The sequence below is a fragment of the Nomascus leucogenys genome, chromosome 13 (assembly GCF_006542625.1).
Source record: "Nomascus leucogenys isolate Asia chromosome 13, Asia_NLE_v1, whole genome shotgun sequence".
Taxonomy (NCBI): domain Eukaryota; kingdom Metazoa; phylum Chordata; class Mammalia; order Primates; family Hylobatidae; genus Nomascus; species Nomascus leucogenys.
Window position 1 is genome coordinate 16952891 of NC_044393.1, and position 19107 is coordinate 16971997.

The window sequence follows — 19107 nt, forward strand, 5'->3', positions numbered from 1 at the left end:
CCATTCACTGGACATCCATGGGCCTTCATACTCTTCTAGAAGGATTACTCCAGTTTCTTTTGGGGGACCATCCTCCCTCTCTCACTCTATTTGGTTGAGGTGGAGTTGATCTGCCCCTCCTTTCTCATGCCAGGAGTGGGCTCTTGATTTGGCTGGCCAATCAGAGCTACAGAGGTTGGCATATGGATGGGCATGTGACCCAGTTTGGGACACTGAGATTCAAGCCTAGAAGTTGTGCTGGAATGTGGGTACTAGAAGTTTCCAGTTTTTAGTTGGGATTGCTGAGAGGGAGTTACCACATGGAGAAAACTGGCTAAGAGATACAGAATGACCTAAGAACATTGCTTAAACATCTGGATCCAGCCAGACCTGCATCCCAGGTATCCTTGGGTTTTTCAATTATTGTGCTCCAATAAATTTTCTTTGTAGTTTAAACACACTGTACTTCAAACTGAATGTCATACTTGATGACAGCTATTAATAACAAGTTTCACATGGCTGCAGTGCTGGGAAAGTACGGAGAGAAAGAACTGTGAGCCAGAAGCTGAGGCCATGAGTTTTGGTTCTGTCATGAATATCTCACCAACTACATAACTTCTCCAGGTCTCAGTTACTCTGTCTGCAAAATGGGGCTCACGCTTCTCCTCTAGATCCTTATTACTTCTCTGACATCCAAGCTTGGAGCCATAGTGCAGATCTCTCTCTGGAGCTTCAGACCTACAAATCCCGTTGTCCCTTAGGCCTCTCAAATATAACTAATTTTATTTTTTCTCATCAGTTTTCTATTTAATTGTTTTTCCTTTTACTATACAGTACTTTGGGCTAGAAATTGCTAGTTGTCCTCTAATATCCATTCTTCTTTTCTCCCTCTCAGAGTAATAGAATCTCTAAATTTTAACTGGCCATGACTGCCTCAAATAAAGACTACATTTCACAGACTCGCTTGCAGCTAGATGAGGCCATCTGACCAAGTTCTGCCTAATAGGATAAGAGCAGAAGTGATGCCTGCAACTTCTGAGTCTGGCCTTTAAAAAAGTGGGGCTTGCTGGGTGTGGTGGCTCAGGCCTGTAATCCCAGAACTTTGGGAGGCGGAGGTGGGAGAATCACTTGAGCCCAAGAGTTCAAGACCAGTAAGGGGCAACACAGTGAGACCTCATCTCTACAAGAAATTTTTAGCAATTAGCTGGGCATGGTGGCACTTGCCTGCAGTCCCAGCTACTCAGGAAGCTCAGGTGGGAGGACTGCTTGAGTGAGGAGTTTGAGGTTACAGTGAGCTATGATTGTGCTACTGCACTCCAGCCTGGGCAACAGGCAAGACCCTGTCTCTAAAAAAATTAATAAAAATAATAAAAAAAGAGGGACAAGAAAATAAAAATATCAAAAGAGAGCAGCAAGTCCTCCTTTTCCTATCCTTGCTTCTTACTGGCTGGAATGTAGACATGGGGGTAAGCTATGATTTATCTTGCCAATGCAGGTGACACTCCAAAAATTGGCAGGGAATAAGACTGTAGAGGCCGTGGTCTCTGGTGCTGCACAGCAGTTTCCCCAGCTTGAACTGCTTCCATCTGGACTGCTGGGGACTGAAATAAACTTGCATCTTGTTTAAGTCACAATTATTTTGGGTCTCTCTGAAGGCTGCTAGATTTGGCAAATGATAATACTCATTCCTCACCTTAGTGAGAGCTGGAGGAGGGAATGGAAAATTCTAGGAGAGTCATGAAGATGGCACAGGTGATCTGGGTGCTCCAAGAGCTTTTCACCTCAGTTTTCCCTGGACATCCAGAGATCACACAGGAAGGCAGATGAGCTTGAGTCTGTTTCTCATACTTTCTTGGATGATCTTACTCCCTCTGAGCCTCAGTTTCTCCTTATGGACGATGGAGACTAACTGGACATGATGGTCTCTTAAGTCCTTCCAACTCTAATCTTCTATGATTCTGTAATTCTAGGAGGGATGTTGAAACTCAGATACCAATGGGGCCAGAGAGTCCCAAGAATGGGTTAACCAGGCCAGGTGGGGGCTGCGATGGGCTGGAGAATGTCCACCCCCTCTAAGAGGGCAGTCCTCCTCTGCTCCTGTTGATTGCGGCCCCAGGGGAATGCAGGATTGCCAGATTCTTAATTTTTCAAGAAGAGCTGGAAATCTAGATTGTTTTGGTCTGTGCAATCTCCTGATTTTTAAATGTTGGCGACACATTCACATTTTTTCAAACACTCTGGGGGCCAAAGAGAAATATCTGCAGTATGAATTTGGCCAGTGGCCACCAGTTAAAAATTTCTGTTTTGATACTATTTTCCTTCCTTCCTTCCTTCATTTAACAAATATTTACTTGATACCTACTAAGTGGGAGACACTGTTCCATGCACTGGTGACAAAGCTATGAACAAAACCAAACCAAACCAAAGGTCCCCGTCCTCATGCAGCTTAACATTCTAGGGGATCACCCTGATTCATTCATTCAACATTTATTGAGCAATTCTGCCCTGTGCACTGTGCGTGGTTGGGGAGATAAAAAAAAAAATGTTCATGGTCTCTGCCCTTATGGTGCTTATAGCCTAGAAGGAAGACATACAATAAACATAATTATGACATGAATGGAAAACACAGTTTTGAGGACAGATGCAATTTAGATGGAGAGGAGTAGTGAGAAAAGCCCTTTTGGAAGAAGCTACATTTTAAATGAGAACTGAAAGATAAGTAGGATTTAACTTAATAAAAGAACATTCTAGAACATCTTAGATTATAGCAGAGGCTTCCAGTGTGCCCCAGCTCCACGTCCCCTCAACTGTCACCATTTCTGTACATAAATGAAGAAACCTTCCACAGTTAGCATTTGTGATGCTCTACCCTGGGGCTCTCTTTTTATTGATTGATTGATTGAGACAGGGTCTTGCTCTGTTGCCCAGGCTGGAGTGCAGTGGTGCGATCATAGCTCACCACAGGCTCAAGCGATCCTCCCTTCTCAGCTTCCTGAGTAGCTGGGACCAAAGGTACACACTACCACACCAGGCTAATTTTTAAGTTTTTTAAAGAGATGGGGTCTCACTATGTTGCCCAGGCTGGCCTCAAGCAATCCTCCCACTTCGGCCTCCCGAAGTGCTAGGATTATAGGTGTGAGCCACAAAGGCTGCCCCTGCGGCTTCTTGGGGACAGGCCAGAAGTGCAGGGAGACAATTCCCAGGAAAAGCCTTCAAGCCTTGATGGAAGGGAATTTGCAGGTAAATATCCCAGCTCCCTCACTCCTTGGGTGGGTTACACTGTCCCTGGTGGGACTGAGCCCCAGCTGCCCATGGCAGTAAGTATTATATTTGTGTAATTTGTATTGGCTTCCTTTCCCTCCTTGCCTGAATTCCCCACTTGTGCCCGGTACTTCTGGGGATTACCTCCCAGATAGATTACTCACACTCACTCTTTGTCTCAAGATCTTCTGGGAGAAACCCAGCAGCGATGGGAGAGAATGTGGCAGGTTCAAGCACCAAAATCAACTCAGGGTAAGAGCAGGAAAGGAGGCTGGAGAATGGGGCAGGAGGCCACTCATGAAGAGCCTTGGAGGCTAGGGGTAGGCTTGTCAATGGGGAAGCCACTGAAGATTTTTTGGCTGGAGAGTGATATGGCCAAGCTTGTATTTCAGGATGACTCCAATGCAGGGGGCTGCAGTGGGCAAGAGTGGAAGCTGGGAGACCAGATAGGAAGCCGAGTTAGAGGTGAAGGGGCTGGAATTGGGTGGTGAGGTGGGAGAGAGGTGGCTGGCAGTGAGGAATGGCATGCACCAGGAGACATGGGGCCCAGAAAGGAACTCGGGGCTTTGTCCCTGACTTGAGAGAGCCCACAGTTTGGTTTAAGGAATGTTGGGGAGACACACATACAGAAATCATACCCAAGATCACACATCCCTACACAATCCATACTAAGTGAGTTGTTGCACGGAGCTATGGAACTTCACAGCAGGCTGCCTCTAAGGGCAAGATGAGTGACTGCCTGTGTCTCAGGGGAGGTGACTTTACAGGAGTGGTTAGGAAAACCATAAAACACCACGACTTAGCCGGCAACTTACTACTGTGGCCCCTTTGGGATAGCCCAAATTTTTGCAGTGGCTGCGGAGCCCATTCTTCAGTGTTTTCAGCAGCTCTTGACTCTGCCATCTTTTACCTAAGCTGTGCATGGTCCAAAAATGCATGCCGGATTTCCCACAGGCACTGCTAGACATATTAACGGCATTCCTACATGGCATGAGATTTCTGCACCACCAACACCATTTTTATATTCTTTACAACATAATGGCAGACGATAAATCTATCTTGCTAATTACACATCCAGCTTGTTATAACCCCCATAAAAAACATGAGCAGCTGGAAAAGCCATGAAGTGATGTCAAATCATATTCCTGGTCTCTAAACAGAAACAGAAATATTTTCCAGGCGCTGGCAAGTCTCAAGGTTCCTACCCATGCATGGAAGCAGCTGCCAGTGGGTCACTCACCTCTGAGGAGATGAAAACTAGGCTGTCGTCTTAAGTACTGCCCCTCCACCCCATGCGTGCCCCTGAAGAGATGACAGATGTCTAGGGCAACCACTCGTGGTCTGTTCAATAGCCCATGGGATGAACCCAAATAATTGGCAAGGTTTGGGTTTTAGCAGTTAAGTTCATTTTTGCATTATTAAAGTGGTTTCAAGGTCTCTTCCATCCACCACGATTCAGCCAATAGCATTTGCCTAGAATTCTAACTAGATGGTTCCCCGACATAATTTGTTGATGATACATCTGCAAAACGATTGCTAAGATCCACACTGGAGCTGAGGATGCCTCCCCCTTGTCTCAAAAAAACAGAAGGAAAATTAAATTCATCTGCCGGAGACACTAGGATAAACAACAGGGAAGAAGAAAAGTACTTTACCTCGTTTTCTAGCTAGAATTACTGGCTTTGGCTGCAGCATAGCCCACTGTCTTAGGAAGGGAGACAGCTGAAGACAACAAGTGTATTTCCTATCACGTAAATGTTGACTGCTTCAAACGTTGGAAGGAAAGGCATGGGAGACAATAGAAGGGGAAGCTAATTACATTTTCACATGGGAAAGGAAAATGCCATAGGAATTTTTAAACCTGGGCTGACCCCAAAGGGCAGCTTTTGTTGGAGAAGCTGCCTCATAAACTGTCCCCACGATTCCCAGGACAAACTGGCTGGACAGACAGTCATGTTGAAAACACACAAAGAGAGAGACAAAATGGATTCTTACCTTCCCGTATCTGGATGCAAAAGTCCCCGTGAGTAAGGAGTGAAAAATAATTATTGTCTCATCCAAGTCCCACACGAACACACGCTGTGATGAAAGAGAGGAAGAGAATGGAGACAAATGGACTCACGTGCATCTGACTTAATGTCTACAGAAATTCATTCCCTTGGAGGAAAAGAAGTCTCGAAAAACATTATCTTTAGGTTACAAAACATGTAACTCACTGATGTGTCATGAATCCCCATCCAACCTTATCTGTGTCATGTGTATTCGGATACCCAGTTTTTGGGCTCTTATCAACTCAAAAGATGTCAGAATCAAGAAGTCTGTCCTTGCCTTCCGTATGAAAGCTCAAAAAGGAGGATTCAGGCCAAAATCAACAACGAAAATCATATAACTCATTTTATAAAATGAAATACTACCATTTTAAATTCACTGTTCACCATACACTCAACTATTTCTGTTTTTAGCAAGTCTGGTGATCACCTCTATAATTCTAAGTAACATATTTATACCCTGACTTACTGATTTTTCAACTCGAGACAATGTCTTTTGACTGGGCAGTCTTAAAAGATGACGGTTTAACTCATGGAAATCTCTGTTGTTTCTCTGGAAACTTACATTATTCTCATATGTGAATCCCTCTATTCCAATTCTCCTTGGACATTCTCCCTTGGCTAAAAAGGTAAACAAATATGGAGCTATAGATATGGGAGTCCCTACCTTTTCCCATACATCCTCCCCCCTCTAATGTCTATCAGCTGTAGCTTTACTTTCATATTATCAATGAGGATAAACTTGTTTGTACATTGATTTTATAACTACAGTTAAATTTTCTGCACTCTGCCTATGTTAATTTTAAAAGTTGGTAACTAGTAATATACATTTACATTTTGTGATTATTTTTCACTACAGAGCCAAGTAGTATGCTAAGATTGCATTGTCTTCTCTATGTGTCCAATATCATATCCCCAGATTGACTTTGAGGAGAATGCCCCTACCATTGTATGTATTCTCTTTACTTGTACTCCATCATAATTAAAATCATGTCATATCTCAGTTTGTTCATATATGTATACCTGTCTGATGTAACTTTTTTGTTTTTGTCAGAATTTATTAATTACATTTATTTTTTGTTTGCAACAATGTACCTTCATTAAAATGTCAAATTCAGACACACACTCTATATTGGAGATATCTATCCTCAGTGATAGAAAGCTCCAATGTGGACTGGATCATTCTTAGGCTTGCTGCAGACTTCCCTTCATTGTATTTCTGGGTTGGATCCACTGTTTTCTGGATCCCAAGTCTCTCTTCCTCGGTTTTCTTCCTTGTTTTGCTTGAATACATCCTTAAATTGCTTTTCCCGAAATGGTACATGGAAAGTAATCTTCCTGAATTCTCGAATATCTGATGATATCTTTATTTTTCTCCATAGTTTCTCTGGGTACAGAATTCCAATTTGAAAACAATATCCTATAGATATTTGAAAGAATTCTTTCTCCATTATTTTTTAAGTGTCCAGGGTCACTGATGAGAAATCTGGTATTTCACTGTTCCTTAGTCCTTGTAGTTTTACCTTTTTTTTTTCTTTCTAGAATTTTAAAGAATCTTTTCTTTATACTTGGTATCCTCAAATTCCATGAAGATATATCTGGGTATGGTCTTCTTTTTAATGAATTCTGTTTGGCACTTGAGCATTTTCAACCCAATGACTTGCATCTTTCTACAGATCTGAAAATTTTTATTTTCTTATTTCTTTTAATAATTTTCTCCCATCTCTTCTACTGTTTTCTTTTTGTGAAATTCCCAACAGTCAAATCAAACCTTTTGGGTTGATATTGCCTTTCCTTGTAAACAATATTTTTTAATAAATCTGTCTCTTTGATCTATATTCTGGGAGATTTCTTAAACTTTCTCTTACAACCCTTATTAAATTTTTTATTTTTGCAGTGATTAAAAAATTTCCAATAATTTTTTTCCCTCTGAGTGTTCTTTTCCCAGTAGCCTCCACTTCTTATTTTATGGATGCAAGATCTTGAGTCTTTACATGAAAACCAATTAGAATTTTCCTAAGTTATTTAATATTTCTTAAATTACTTCACTTCTAACTTATCCCATTTATTTATCTTGGCCTTTTAATTAAAAATTTCTTTTTGAGATAGGGCCTCACTGTGTGCAGTGGCGTAATCATCACTCACTGTAGCCTAGACCTACTCTCCAGGCTCAAGCGATCCTCCTACCTCAGCCTCCTGAGTAGTGGGACTACAGGCATGTGGCACCATGCCTGGCTAATTTTTGATTTTTCTTTTTGTAGAGACAGGGTCTCGCTATGTTGCTCAGGCTGTTCTTGAACCCCTGAATGCAAGCAATCCTCCCCACTTGGTCTCCCACAGTGCTGGCATGGTGAGCCACTATGCCTGGCTAATCTTGTTCTTTATTTTTCATACTGTTGATTTTCTTTATTTTTCTGGTGATCATTATTTTCAAGGACAAAGGACCTGACTAACTCTGTAGCTGGTGTTGAGAAGGGGAGGCAAATGCCCCTCCCCAGTCTGCAATCTTGAATGGGCCACCTTTTAAAACTCTCTGGAGGTCAATGGCTGTATTAACACAATGGCATTTGCCATGCCTTTGAAATTTAAGAGAAATATCTAGAATGAAAAAGGTATTAGCATCCCAGATTCTCTAGTACAGGGATTTCTGAAGCAATTAGTAAGGCTAAGCATTATTTCATAAATCTTTTGGACCAGTTATATTTATGTGCATATATGTGCTGGGCCATCATAGTAAGTATATTTCTTATTACGGGTCATGGTAAAAATGTTTGAAAATCAGTGTTTGAGAAGACCTTCTGAGATTCAAATATGCCAAGTCCTAACTTATCTGCATTCACTAGGGTTGAACTTAGGAAATTAAATTTAGAAATTTCAGTAATAGAATTTTTAAAAATCAGCAAATATTTGCAAATTTAGAACAGACTCCCTTACTTTATCCATTAAATCCCCTCTGAAAAAAATCCAACCCTTTCTCCTACCTCACCATCCTAGATTCTTAGTGGCTAAGTTCCTGGTGGCCATTCTGCAGGTAACCCTGTTCCCTAGGCCATCATGGTGCAGACCAGGGTGCGTCCTTAACCCTGGGTGGGTCAGAGACCTTTTTTTTTTTTTGCAATTTAAAACTGGGGCTAGGAAGAAAGTAATTGTCTTTTGGGGAGGGCTATTGGTGGCCAAGTTTAGCCATGTGATCTGAAGGGGAGACAAGGGCAGCATAAGGCACACGGATGTGCTTTGGTCAAGGACTAGGCTGAGATGGATATCCAGGCCTGCGTGACTCAGCGAGTTTGGCATGCAGGTGCACACCTCCACTTGTTATATAACCTGTTTGTGTAAGTTCATACTTGGCTTGCAGTCACTATTGTCTGTAGAAGATATAATTGCCCTGCTGACGCTGTGCACAGGGCATGGCTCTTGGCTCAGCTTGGCTCAATGTGGCTCTTGTGCAGGCGCTGGTGCCCAGAGAGGTAATGAAGCTACTGGCCCCTGTAAGGGAGAATGACTGTCTTGCAGATAGACAGACGGGAGCCACGGCACAGCTTGCGCTGGTGCCCAGAGAGAGGAAGAGTTAAGCTGCTGACCCTGAAGGCAAGGGAGAGCCTGCTGTGCAGCTGCAGCTGTCAGGGCAGCAGGAGCTGCAGAGCCGAAGCAGACAGCCAAGATAAAGGTGTACAGTGTGAGATAGCTAATGTGAGAAAGCTGCTGATGAGAAAGCTGCTAAATAAAACTACATTTCACCTGCCTATGGCCCCCCGAGTGTTCTTTCTGCCCATCCACCCACTCCCCTCAGACTTTAGCATGGGCTGCAACCAGACCCCGGGATCTGACAGGCAGTCTGCAGAGACAAGAACAGAGGGTGAAAGATACAAAGAAACTAACACTTTACCAGGACCTGGTTTCATTGGGAGCAGAGGGAGAGGAGGAGTGAGGAGGCCCAGAGGAGAGCTGTGCCCAGTAACTAGTGCATGAGGGCATTGCCAGGACACTATGGTTTGGGCGTTCTGTCACCTTCATTGTGGCACATGGGAAGAGAAGGCACACATGCAGTTTCTTGCCCCTGTCTCCCTGGCTGGTTCCAGTACCTTGCTGATACTCTACTTTACTTCTGCCCTTAAGTTCTAAGAGAGGCCCTGTATCCTTAAAATAAATTCTGCTTTTTCACCTAAGTAGCCCAAGTTGGTCCCTGGCACGTGCAGCTGAAGGATTTTAACTAATACTGCTCAGAATTTTCCTCCTTTCCACTTCTACATAATTTCTCTCCCGTGGGCTTCAGTCATTAGCAAAACAGCCAAAGACTTAAGAGGTGTGACCCAAGCAAACCTTCTATGATGACATTAAGCACAGAAGTGAAACACAGCTCACACCTTTTCAATGGTTCTTGCCCAGTGGTACTTACGCTGAAATCAAGAAGCAGATGTTTCCAGAATAATATCACCCTATAATCCCTGACTTCCATGCCATAACCCTCTCCACCTCTTTCTCAGTTTAATGGAAAAATCTCTCTCTACCCCCGCCGTTCCCCTGCGGAGAGCAGAAAACATGTTAGGTGACTGAATGATTTTCTTGTGGAGAGGGAATATTATGTATGTGTGGCTCTCTGTGTTTTCGAAGCTCTGCATCTTCAAGCTGGTAGGAGATCCTAGGAATATGGGAAGGCAGGCAGCAAGTACAACCTGACGCCAATACATTTTCTTTCAGTCTTTTGCAAAGGCCTAAACCCACTGAAGGGATTGTGCAAAATCTCCTCTATTTGGGGGAAGGACGAAGCTTCAAGAATAAGGCAAAAAGCAAGAACAGAATTCCCTGGACTAAGAATGGCCCCAGGAACAGTGGGAACACTTGCTCTGCACCAGGTCGCTAGCATGGATCAAGGCTGCTGGTAGACCTCAGGAGGCTGACCTCAAAGTATAGGGCACCAAGCATGATGTTCAGGATATTTAGTATCTTCCAGGGTGATCAGAACCGAGCCCAGCTATAAACAACTGCAACAAGTGAACTAGGGACCACTGGCTAAATATCAAATGCCCTGAACATGCTGAAGTCAGCATGTGTTGCTTGGAGGTCCTGGTCCCCACCCCTAGCTTCCAACCTCAGGGCTTCTGAAAAGAGCATCCAGTTTTCCTTCCCCATTGTGTGCTATTTTGGTGGGGCTGTCAATTAAGGGGTAAGTGCAAGTCCCAAGCTAGGCCACTGGGATACTGTCTTCTTGGAATCAGACACTGAAGGACACGACACTGCACTCTAAAATGTTTGCTTTCTGGCATTCCTAGATTTCTCAACAATGTCTTTGTTATTTTCTTTCTAAACTTGGTTTTACGGCCTCCTCTCATTGTCCTTTCCTACTAAATTCATTTTTGCTTAAGTAACCAGAACTGGTTTCTTTTTTTTTTTTTTTGAGATAGGTTCTCAATCTGTTGCCCAGGCTGGAGTGCAGTGGTGTGGTCATGGCTCACTGCAGCCTCCACCTCCTGGGCTCAATCGGTCCTTCCACTTCAGCCTCCTGAGTAGCTGGGACTACAGGTGTGTGCCACCATGACTGGCTTTTTTTTTTTTTTTTTTTTTGGGTAGAGATGGTGTTTTGCCATGTTGCCCAGGCTGGTTTCAAATTTCTGGACTCAAGCAATCTGCCCACCTCGGCCTCCCAAAGTGGTAAGGTTATAGGCGTGAGCCACTGTGCTGGGCCCGGAACTGGTTTCTGTTGCTTGCAACCAAAGAATTGTAGTGAATATTTCAAGGTTCTCAGGCTCAACAATGATTTCCATATCCATAGTATAGCATGGAAACACCAGAGAGTGGCTGGACTTTTAGTGACGACTGCAGGCTTTGACAATGAAGGTGGCAGTGCCCACCCAGCCACACTGGACGTCAGAGGCTGGTCTGGTTTCTGAGACCACTTGACCCCCTGGATTCTCATTTAATCCTGGGAGTGGAGGGTCCCTAATAATGAAATGAAATTTCTTACCATCTGGTGGGGTGGGGACTCAGAATTAAAATTACATTGCTTTTTAAGGAAGTGACAAAGATGATCTTTCTGAGTGTGTCTGAGTTTGTGGCTGAGCACTGCAGCTGCCGCATAAAGTATACAGATTATAAATAGGGATGTGACGCTGGTGCACTTGAACTGCCTGGCACTGACAATCCTACCAAGACACCCAGCACACTCAGGCCAGCAACTGACTGCCTTTTCCAAAGAAGTATAAACCGGTGAGTTTGCTCATTTTCCTCCCTTGATAAGACAACAGTAGCTTACTTCTGGTTTTGGGGCATCCATTTTGCCTATTTCTACTGGTACCCTCCCCTAGGCATAATGTTTTGTTTTTGGGAAAATGTCAGTACCCAGCCAATAATACTACACTTGCATAACAAATGACAAGTATACAGATCTAATGTGCAACACAAGAATTAAAGTTAATAAAGTTATATTGTATTAGGGATTTTTGTTAAATAAGTAGATTTTAGCTGCTTTTGTCAGACAGAAAAAGTAACTTTGTGAGATGGTAGACTTGGTAATCTGTTTCAGGATGATTATCATCTTACTATCTGCATGTATCCGACAGCATCCTGTTGAAAACCTCATGTATACCTGATCTAAAAAAAAAAAAATGTCCAGGCACGGTGGCTCATGCCTGTAATCTCAGCACTTTGGGAGGCCGAGGCGGGTAGGTCAGTTGAGGGCAGGAGTTCAAGACCAGCCTGGCCAACATGGTAAAACCCCGTCTCTACTAAAAATACAAAAATTAGCTGAGCATGGTGGCGTGCGCCTGTAATCTCAGCTATTCAGGAGGCTGAGGCAAGAGAATTGCTTGAATCTGGGAAGTGGAGGTTGCAGTGAGCCGAGATTGTGCCATTGCACTCCAGCCTGGGTGATGGGGGAGCCGGAGCAAGACTCCGCCTCAAAAAAAAAAAAAAAAAAAGACTGGAGCATCCCTGACCACTAGTTCTCAGCCTGAGCTGCAAACAGGAATCACTAGGGAGCTTTAAAAACACTGATGCCTGGCCTCCAACCTCAGGGAACTGGATTTAATTGGTCTGAGGAGCAGCTTGATAATGAAGCTTTCTCAAAGTCCTCATGGGATTGTCGTGTGCAGCCCAGGTTGAGAGCCCCTTTCTGAGAAGTCAGAATCCCAGAATCCCAGACTCCCAGAAATAGAGGCACACTCATTAGAGCCAGCCTCCACACAGATCAATATCTAAGCCCTATTAGAGTCCCCACGGAGAATGTTTAAAACTCCCCTCCTCCCCCTAGTTCCTCCAGTGAGTCTTCTCAGTTGGTCTGGGATGGGGCCAGGGTATCTGTTTTTTAAAGAGCATCCCAGATGATTCTGCTGTGTAACCAGGGTAGAGAACCACTCTAACCCAGCTGGAAGGTTGGAGGCCCATTCTCTTCTTTATCAAGGACTCTCAGAGTGTGGTCCTCAACCCAGAGCAGCATAATCACCTGGGGGCTTGTCAGAAACACAAATTCTCATGCCCTGCCCCAGATTTACTGAATTGGAAACTCTAGGGCTGAGGTCCAGCAATCCCTGATTTCAAAAGCACCATCCCCTCCATCCCCCAGGTGATTCTGATGCTGCTTCAGTTTGAGAACCTCTCTTCCGTCCTGGCCCCAGGGCTACCTGCTTGGACAACCTCATGATTCCCTGCTCGTGCTTTGTAAACACAAAGGGCGATTCTCCGCCTTGTACTTGGAGAAAACTCTGTCCCCACTCTTGTTTGGGCCTCAGATGGGGATTACATTCACCAGCTCACACACAGCCCCTTTGGATTACCTCAATCTCATTGTCCCCTGCCGGGGACGGGTCACTGCTCCTCTTAGACCGGCCTCGGAGCTTGCCGTCGGAGGCCCGGTGCGGCCTGTCTGTGTCTCCCTCTTTCGCTGGTGTGGAAGGTCCATTGTGTGTGTTGTATTCACCTGGGGTAAGAAAGGGAATGATGGACAAATGAGCTTTGCTGGGCGTCTCCTCCTGGGAAATATCCCAACAGCACTGTCTAGCTCCAAAGCAGTGGGTTCCAAGGCAGCACCAGAGGCAAAGGCCGTGTAGGATGAAAACTGCTCTTGGAAGTCCCTTAAATTGCCCATTGGTGACCTTCATTATCTTTCATCCATCCAGCAGACACTTGGTCAGCGGGCACTGCTCCAGGCAGTGGGATCATGTTCTGGTTCTCACAGCACTTCCACGCTAGTGAGAGGAGATAGCCATCAGACACATTAACAAGTAAGCATACACCAAGCCCGGGAGGGAAACGTGCCACAGAGAATTAACAAGTCAGGGGGCCTGGCGTGGTGGCTCACGCCTGTAACCTCAGCACCTCCAAGGTGAGAGGATCGCTTGATTGCTTTGAGACAAGCCTGGGCAACATAGCAAGACCCTGTCTCTACAAAGTATAGAAAAGCTGACCTCATGTGGTGGTGCATGCCTATAGTCCCAGCTACTCGGGAGGCAGAGCAGGAGAGTCGCTTGAGCCCAGGAGTTAGAGGTTGCAGTGAGCTATGATAGCACCACTGCACTCCAGCCTGGACAAGAGAGCGAGGCCTCGTCTCTAAAATCAACCAATCGAGTATTCAATCAATCAGGGTGGGGCAGCAGGGAGTGCTGAGAGGTGACTCATTTATATGGGGCTAGTCAGGGAAAGCCTCGTGCAGGGAGTGAGGGAGGGGCTACTGGGTGCTGTAAGGATGGAGGAGTTATGCATTTACAACTCTCTCAATCTGAAAACCTGAGAATGCCTAGACAAACAGAAGGAGGGCAACACATATTTATCTGTAGCTGAGCATTACACTCTTCTGCCTTTAGGAGATTCCCCTCTCTCTGCCCCAGAGGTAAATGGGGGCTGCATGGGAAGGATTCTCTACCTTCCTGTCCGTACTGGGCTCCCTCCATTCTCTATTTTTATTTATTTTTATATATTTTTTGAGACGGAGTCTCGCTCTGTTGCTCAGGCTGGGGTGCAATGGCGTGATCCTGGCTCACTGCAAACTCTGCCTCCCGGGTTCAGCAATTCTCCTGCCTTGGCCTCTCAAGTAGCTGGGATTATAGGTGCCCACCACCATGCCCAGCTAATTTTTGTATTTTTAGTAGAGACAGGGAGACGAGGTTTCACCCTGTTGGTCAGGCTGGTCTCAAACTCCTGACCTCAGGTGATCTACCTGCCTCGGCCTCCCAAAGTGCTGGGATTACAGGCGTGAGCCACCGCGCCCCACCCTTTCTCTATTAAATGCAAGCCTTTTAAGCTTTACCTGCTGAGAGATCTGTCAAACTGAGAAGTAAATGAGATTATATAGGCGAGAGCATCTAGCACAAGCCTGGCAGTTAGGAGGTGACTTGAATGGAGTTCTGGCTGGACTCAACCCACGGATATGTGTGGATTAGTGAGAGACGCAGCACAGAATGTGGGTCCTTGCTGCTTCTCACTTCGGGGTGCTCCTGGGTGTGGCCCCACTGAGAGGCTGTCACACTTGTGCCCTCTGGCGATTGTCTAGCGGTCTCAAACGAGTGAAGCAGCATTGTCCCCCACCCAGGTCCTAAAGCAAGCATCACAGCTGTGTTGCTGCTTAAGCACAGATGTTTTAAATGCATGGCTTTTGATTGTACTTTACTACCCTTATTTAGCTAACGAGGTAACTCAGGTTTAGTGAGGTGACTTACTGGACCCTGTGAGTCTGCAAATGAGGGGCAGAGCCAGAACTAAAATTTGGGCCTGTCCTTGTCACTAGAGAGTGACAGAACTGTAAAACAGCGTGAACCTTCGAGGACATCCCATCCCATTTTCTCACTTTACAGTTGCTTGGTTTAGCTCCCAAATGTGTCGCACAGACCCCATCCTTCCTGCCCTAATTGCCAGTTCTTGGATCATCAGGGGACAATGCCTTTGTCTAAAAATACTTGGCTAGGGAGAGTTTTCTTCTACCCTGAAAGAACGATTTCCCTTTAAAACCCAAGGGACTGAACTTTGTTTATTTAATATTTATAAAAGCTTCTTAACAGACTAAAGACATAATGAGACAAAACATGATTTTGCGCTGTCAGGATGGCTGGGTGTTTTCTACCTCCTCGGACTCTTCAGGATACAGCGTGAGAGATTCCCAAACATTGAGTGGGCAAAGACTTTCCTCTGGAAAAAGAATTTCTTCTCAATTCACAGATGCTGAAGAGCAATGTAAATAAGGTCCTTCCTGGTTCACTTGGTAGTTTAAGGCTACTTAGAAAACATTTGTTGCCCCCCATTAAAACAGGCAAATATTAAAAAGAGGGGTAAATGCTAGTTATCTAAGAAATGTCTAAAATAAGGTCTGTGTGAAACCAATTTCGCAGGGGTACCAAAACAAACAAACAAAAACAAACAAACAAAAAACCGAAAAAAGCAGGCCTTTACCCAAATGTACACATTATTGAGAATGAGGAGTGATATGGTTTGGATCTGTGTCCCCGCCCAAATTTCCTGTCGAATTGTAATCCTGAGTGTTAGAGGCGGGGCCTGGTAGGAGGTGACTGGATCATGGGCATGGAGTTCTCATGAATGGTTTAGCACCATCTCCCCCGCCCCTGGGTACTGCACAGTGAGTGAGTTCTCACGAGATCTGATTGTTTAAAAATGTGTGGCACCTCCCCCCGCCCCCTCCTTCTCCTGCTCTGGCTATGTAAGACGTGCCTGCTTCCCTTTTACCTTCCGCCATGATTGTAAATTTCCTGAGGCCTTCCTAGAAGCTGAGCAGATGCCAGCCAGCACCATACTTCCTGTACAGCCTGAGGAACGATGAGACAATTACACCTCTTTTCTTTAGCTGGGATTACAGGCATACACCACCATACCTGGCTAATTTTTATATTTTTAGTAGAGATGGGGTTTCACCATGTTGGCCAGGTTGGTCTCGAACTCCTGACCTTAAGTGATCTGCCTGCCTTAGCCTCCCAAAATGCTGGGATTACAGGAATGAGCCACTGTGCCCAGCCATTAAACCTCTTTTCTTTATAAATTACCCAGTCTCAGGTATTTCTTTATAGCAATGAGAGAACAGACTAATACAGAGTAAAAGTTCAAGGTCACAGTCAGAGATCCACAGGATAGAGCAATTTATGTAAACCTTTCTTGGAGTCATTTCATTCTTTTTCTTTCTCTCTTTTAATGTGTTTACTTATTTAACAGCATTACTGAGGCGCAATTGACATACAATAAACTAGACATATGTAGAGTACACAATTTCTTAAGTTTTGACGTATGTATGCATCTGTGAAGCCATTGCCACAATCAACATAATAAACAAATCCAGCACCCCAAGAATTTCCTTGTTATCCCTTTGGATAATCTCTTCCTCCAGTTACCCTCCCCAGGCAACCACTAATCTGCTTTCTTTCACTATAGACTTCAGTTTGAATTTTCTAGAGGTTTAAACAATTGGAATCACATAGTATGTATTCTTTTTTCTGGCTTGTTTTGGTCAGCATAATTGCTTTGAGATTCAGTACATGTGGTGTTTATCGATACTTCATTTCTTTTTTTTTTTTTTGAGACAGAGTCTCCCTCTGTCACCAGGCTGGAGTGCAGTGGCGAGATCTTGGCTCACTACAACCTCCGCCTCCCGGGTTCAAGCGATTCTCCTGCCTCAGCCTCCTGAATAGCTGGGATTACAGGCATGCGCCACCACGCCCAGCTAATTTTTGTATTTTTAGTAGAGACAGGATTTTACCATGTTGGCCAGGATGGTCTCGATCTTTTGACCTCATGATCCACGCACCTCAGCCTCCCAAAGTGCTGGGATTACAGGCATGAGCCACCATGCCCAGCCCAATATTTCATTTCTATTGCTGAGTAGTATTCAATTGTATGGATACATCAGAATTTGCTTATCCATTCGCCTGTGGGTGGACGTTTGGGTTGATTCTTGTTTTCAGTTCTAATAAGGCTGTTATGAACATTAATTCACACATTGGTCTAGATGTAAGCTTTTTATTTTTATTGAGCATGTTTGCTAGGTCATATAATAAGTAGTGTTTAACTTTTTAAAAAATGGATGAGGCTGGGCATGGTGGCCCATGCCTGTAATCCTAGCACTTTGGGAGGTCAAGGTGAGAGGATTGCTTGACCCTGGGAGTTTGAGACCAGCCTGGGCAACATAATGAGACCCCCGTCTCTACAAAAAAATACAAAAATTAACTGGGTTTCGTGGCACACGCTCGTAGTCCCAGCTACTCAGGAGGCTGAGGCCAGAGAATCACTTGAGCCCAGAAGGTTGAGGCTGCAGTGAGCTATGATCACACCACTGCACTCCAGCCTGGGTAACAGAGTGAGACCCTGTCTCAAAAAAAAAAAAAAAAAAAAGAAACAGATGAATTATTTTCCATAGTGGTTGTACCATTTTCCAGCAGTGGATGAGGGTTCTGGCTGCTCCACATCCTTGCCAGCCCTTGGTATGGTCCGTCTTTGTGATTAAAGCCATTCCAGTGAGTATGTAGTGGTGTCTCATTGTGAACTTCATTTGCATTTCTCTAATGATTAATGATGTTTGGCATCTTAATCATGTGCTTTTGGCCATCCCTATATCTTCTTTGGTGAGGCACCTATCATCTGTTCAAATATTTTGTCCATTTCTTTATTTTTATTTCTTTATTTTTAGAGACAGGGTCTCACTCTGTTGCCCAGGCTGAAGTGCAGTGGCACAATTACAGCTCCCTGCAGTGTCGACGTCCCGGGCTCACACGATCCTCCTGCCTCAGCCTCCTGAGTAGCTGGGACTACAAGCCTGCACCACAACACCTGTCTAATTTTTGTATTTTTTGTAGAGACAGGGTTTCTCCATGTTGCCCATGCTGGTCTTGAACTCTTGGGCTCAAGCAATCTGCCGGCCTTGGCCTCCCAAAGTGCTGGGATTACAGGCGTGAACCACTGCACCTGGCCCTGCACATTTCTTTAACAAATTGTTTGCTTTTTTATTATTGGATTTTGAACACTCCTATATTCTGGGTACACATGCTTTATTAGAGATATGCCTTGCAATTATTTTTCTCCTGGACCACGGATTTCTTTTCATTCTCTGAATAGTTTTAAATTTGTATGAAGTCCAGTTTATATTCTTTTTGGATCATATTTTTGGTGTTACGTATGAGAAATCTTTGCCTAAATCAAAGTCACAAAACTGTCTCCTATGTTTTCTTGTAGAAGATTACAGTTTTATATTTAAGTCTATGATCTATTTTGCATTTTTTTGTGTGTCATGTAAGGTATGAAGTATAGATATTCAGTTGTTTCAGGATTTTTTTTTTTTTTTTTTGAGACGGACTCCTGCTCTGTCACCCAGGCTGCAGTGCAGTGACATGATATTGGCTCACCGCAACCTCTGCTTCCCGGGTTCAAGGGATTCTCCTGCCTCAGCGTCCCAAGTAGCTGGGATTACAGGTGTGCACCACCATGCCTGGCTATTTTTTGTATTTTTAGTAGAGACGGGGTTTCATCATGTTGGCCAGGCTGATCTTGAACTCCTGACCTCAGGTGATCCACCTGCCTTGGCCTCCCAAAATGCTGGGATTACAGGCGTGAGCCACTGTGCTCAGCCGTTCCAGCATCTTTTGTTGAAAAGACTGTCCTTTCTCCATTTCTCCATTGAATTGTCTTTTGTCAAAAATCAGGTGACCATATACATGTGGGTTAATTCATTTATTTACTCTGGAGACAGGGTCTCACTCTGTCATCCAGGCTGGAGTACAGTGGTGTGATCATAGCTCACTGGATCCTCAAACCCCTGGCTGAAGCAATTCTCCAACCTCACCTTCCTGAGCAGATGGAACTGCAGGCACAACCCACTGCCTGGGTTGTTTTTATTTTT

At 44.5% G+C, this 19107-nt stretch overlaps 1 protein-coding gene across 2 annotated transcripts in view; it reads right to left on the reverse strand.

Annotated features, from left to right (window-relative positions):
• The window catches only part of EYA2 (EYA transcriptional coactivator and phosphatase 2), a 293919-nt gene that overhangs the window by 86283 nt on the left and 188529 nt on the right, over positions 1–19107 (reverse strand). For both annotated transcript variants that reach the window (XM_030826398.1, XM_030826397.1), the window contains 2 exons: positions 13058–13200; positions 5236–5319 (listed from right to left, as the gene is read on the reverse strand). In XM_030826398.1, coding sequence (XP_030682258.1) covers positions 5236–5319; positions 13058–13200 — 227 coding nt within the window. The remainder of the gene's footprint in view (positions 1–5235; positions 5320–13057; positions 13201–19107) is intronic.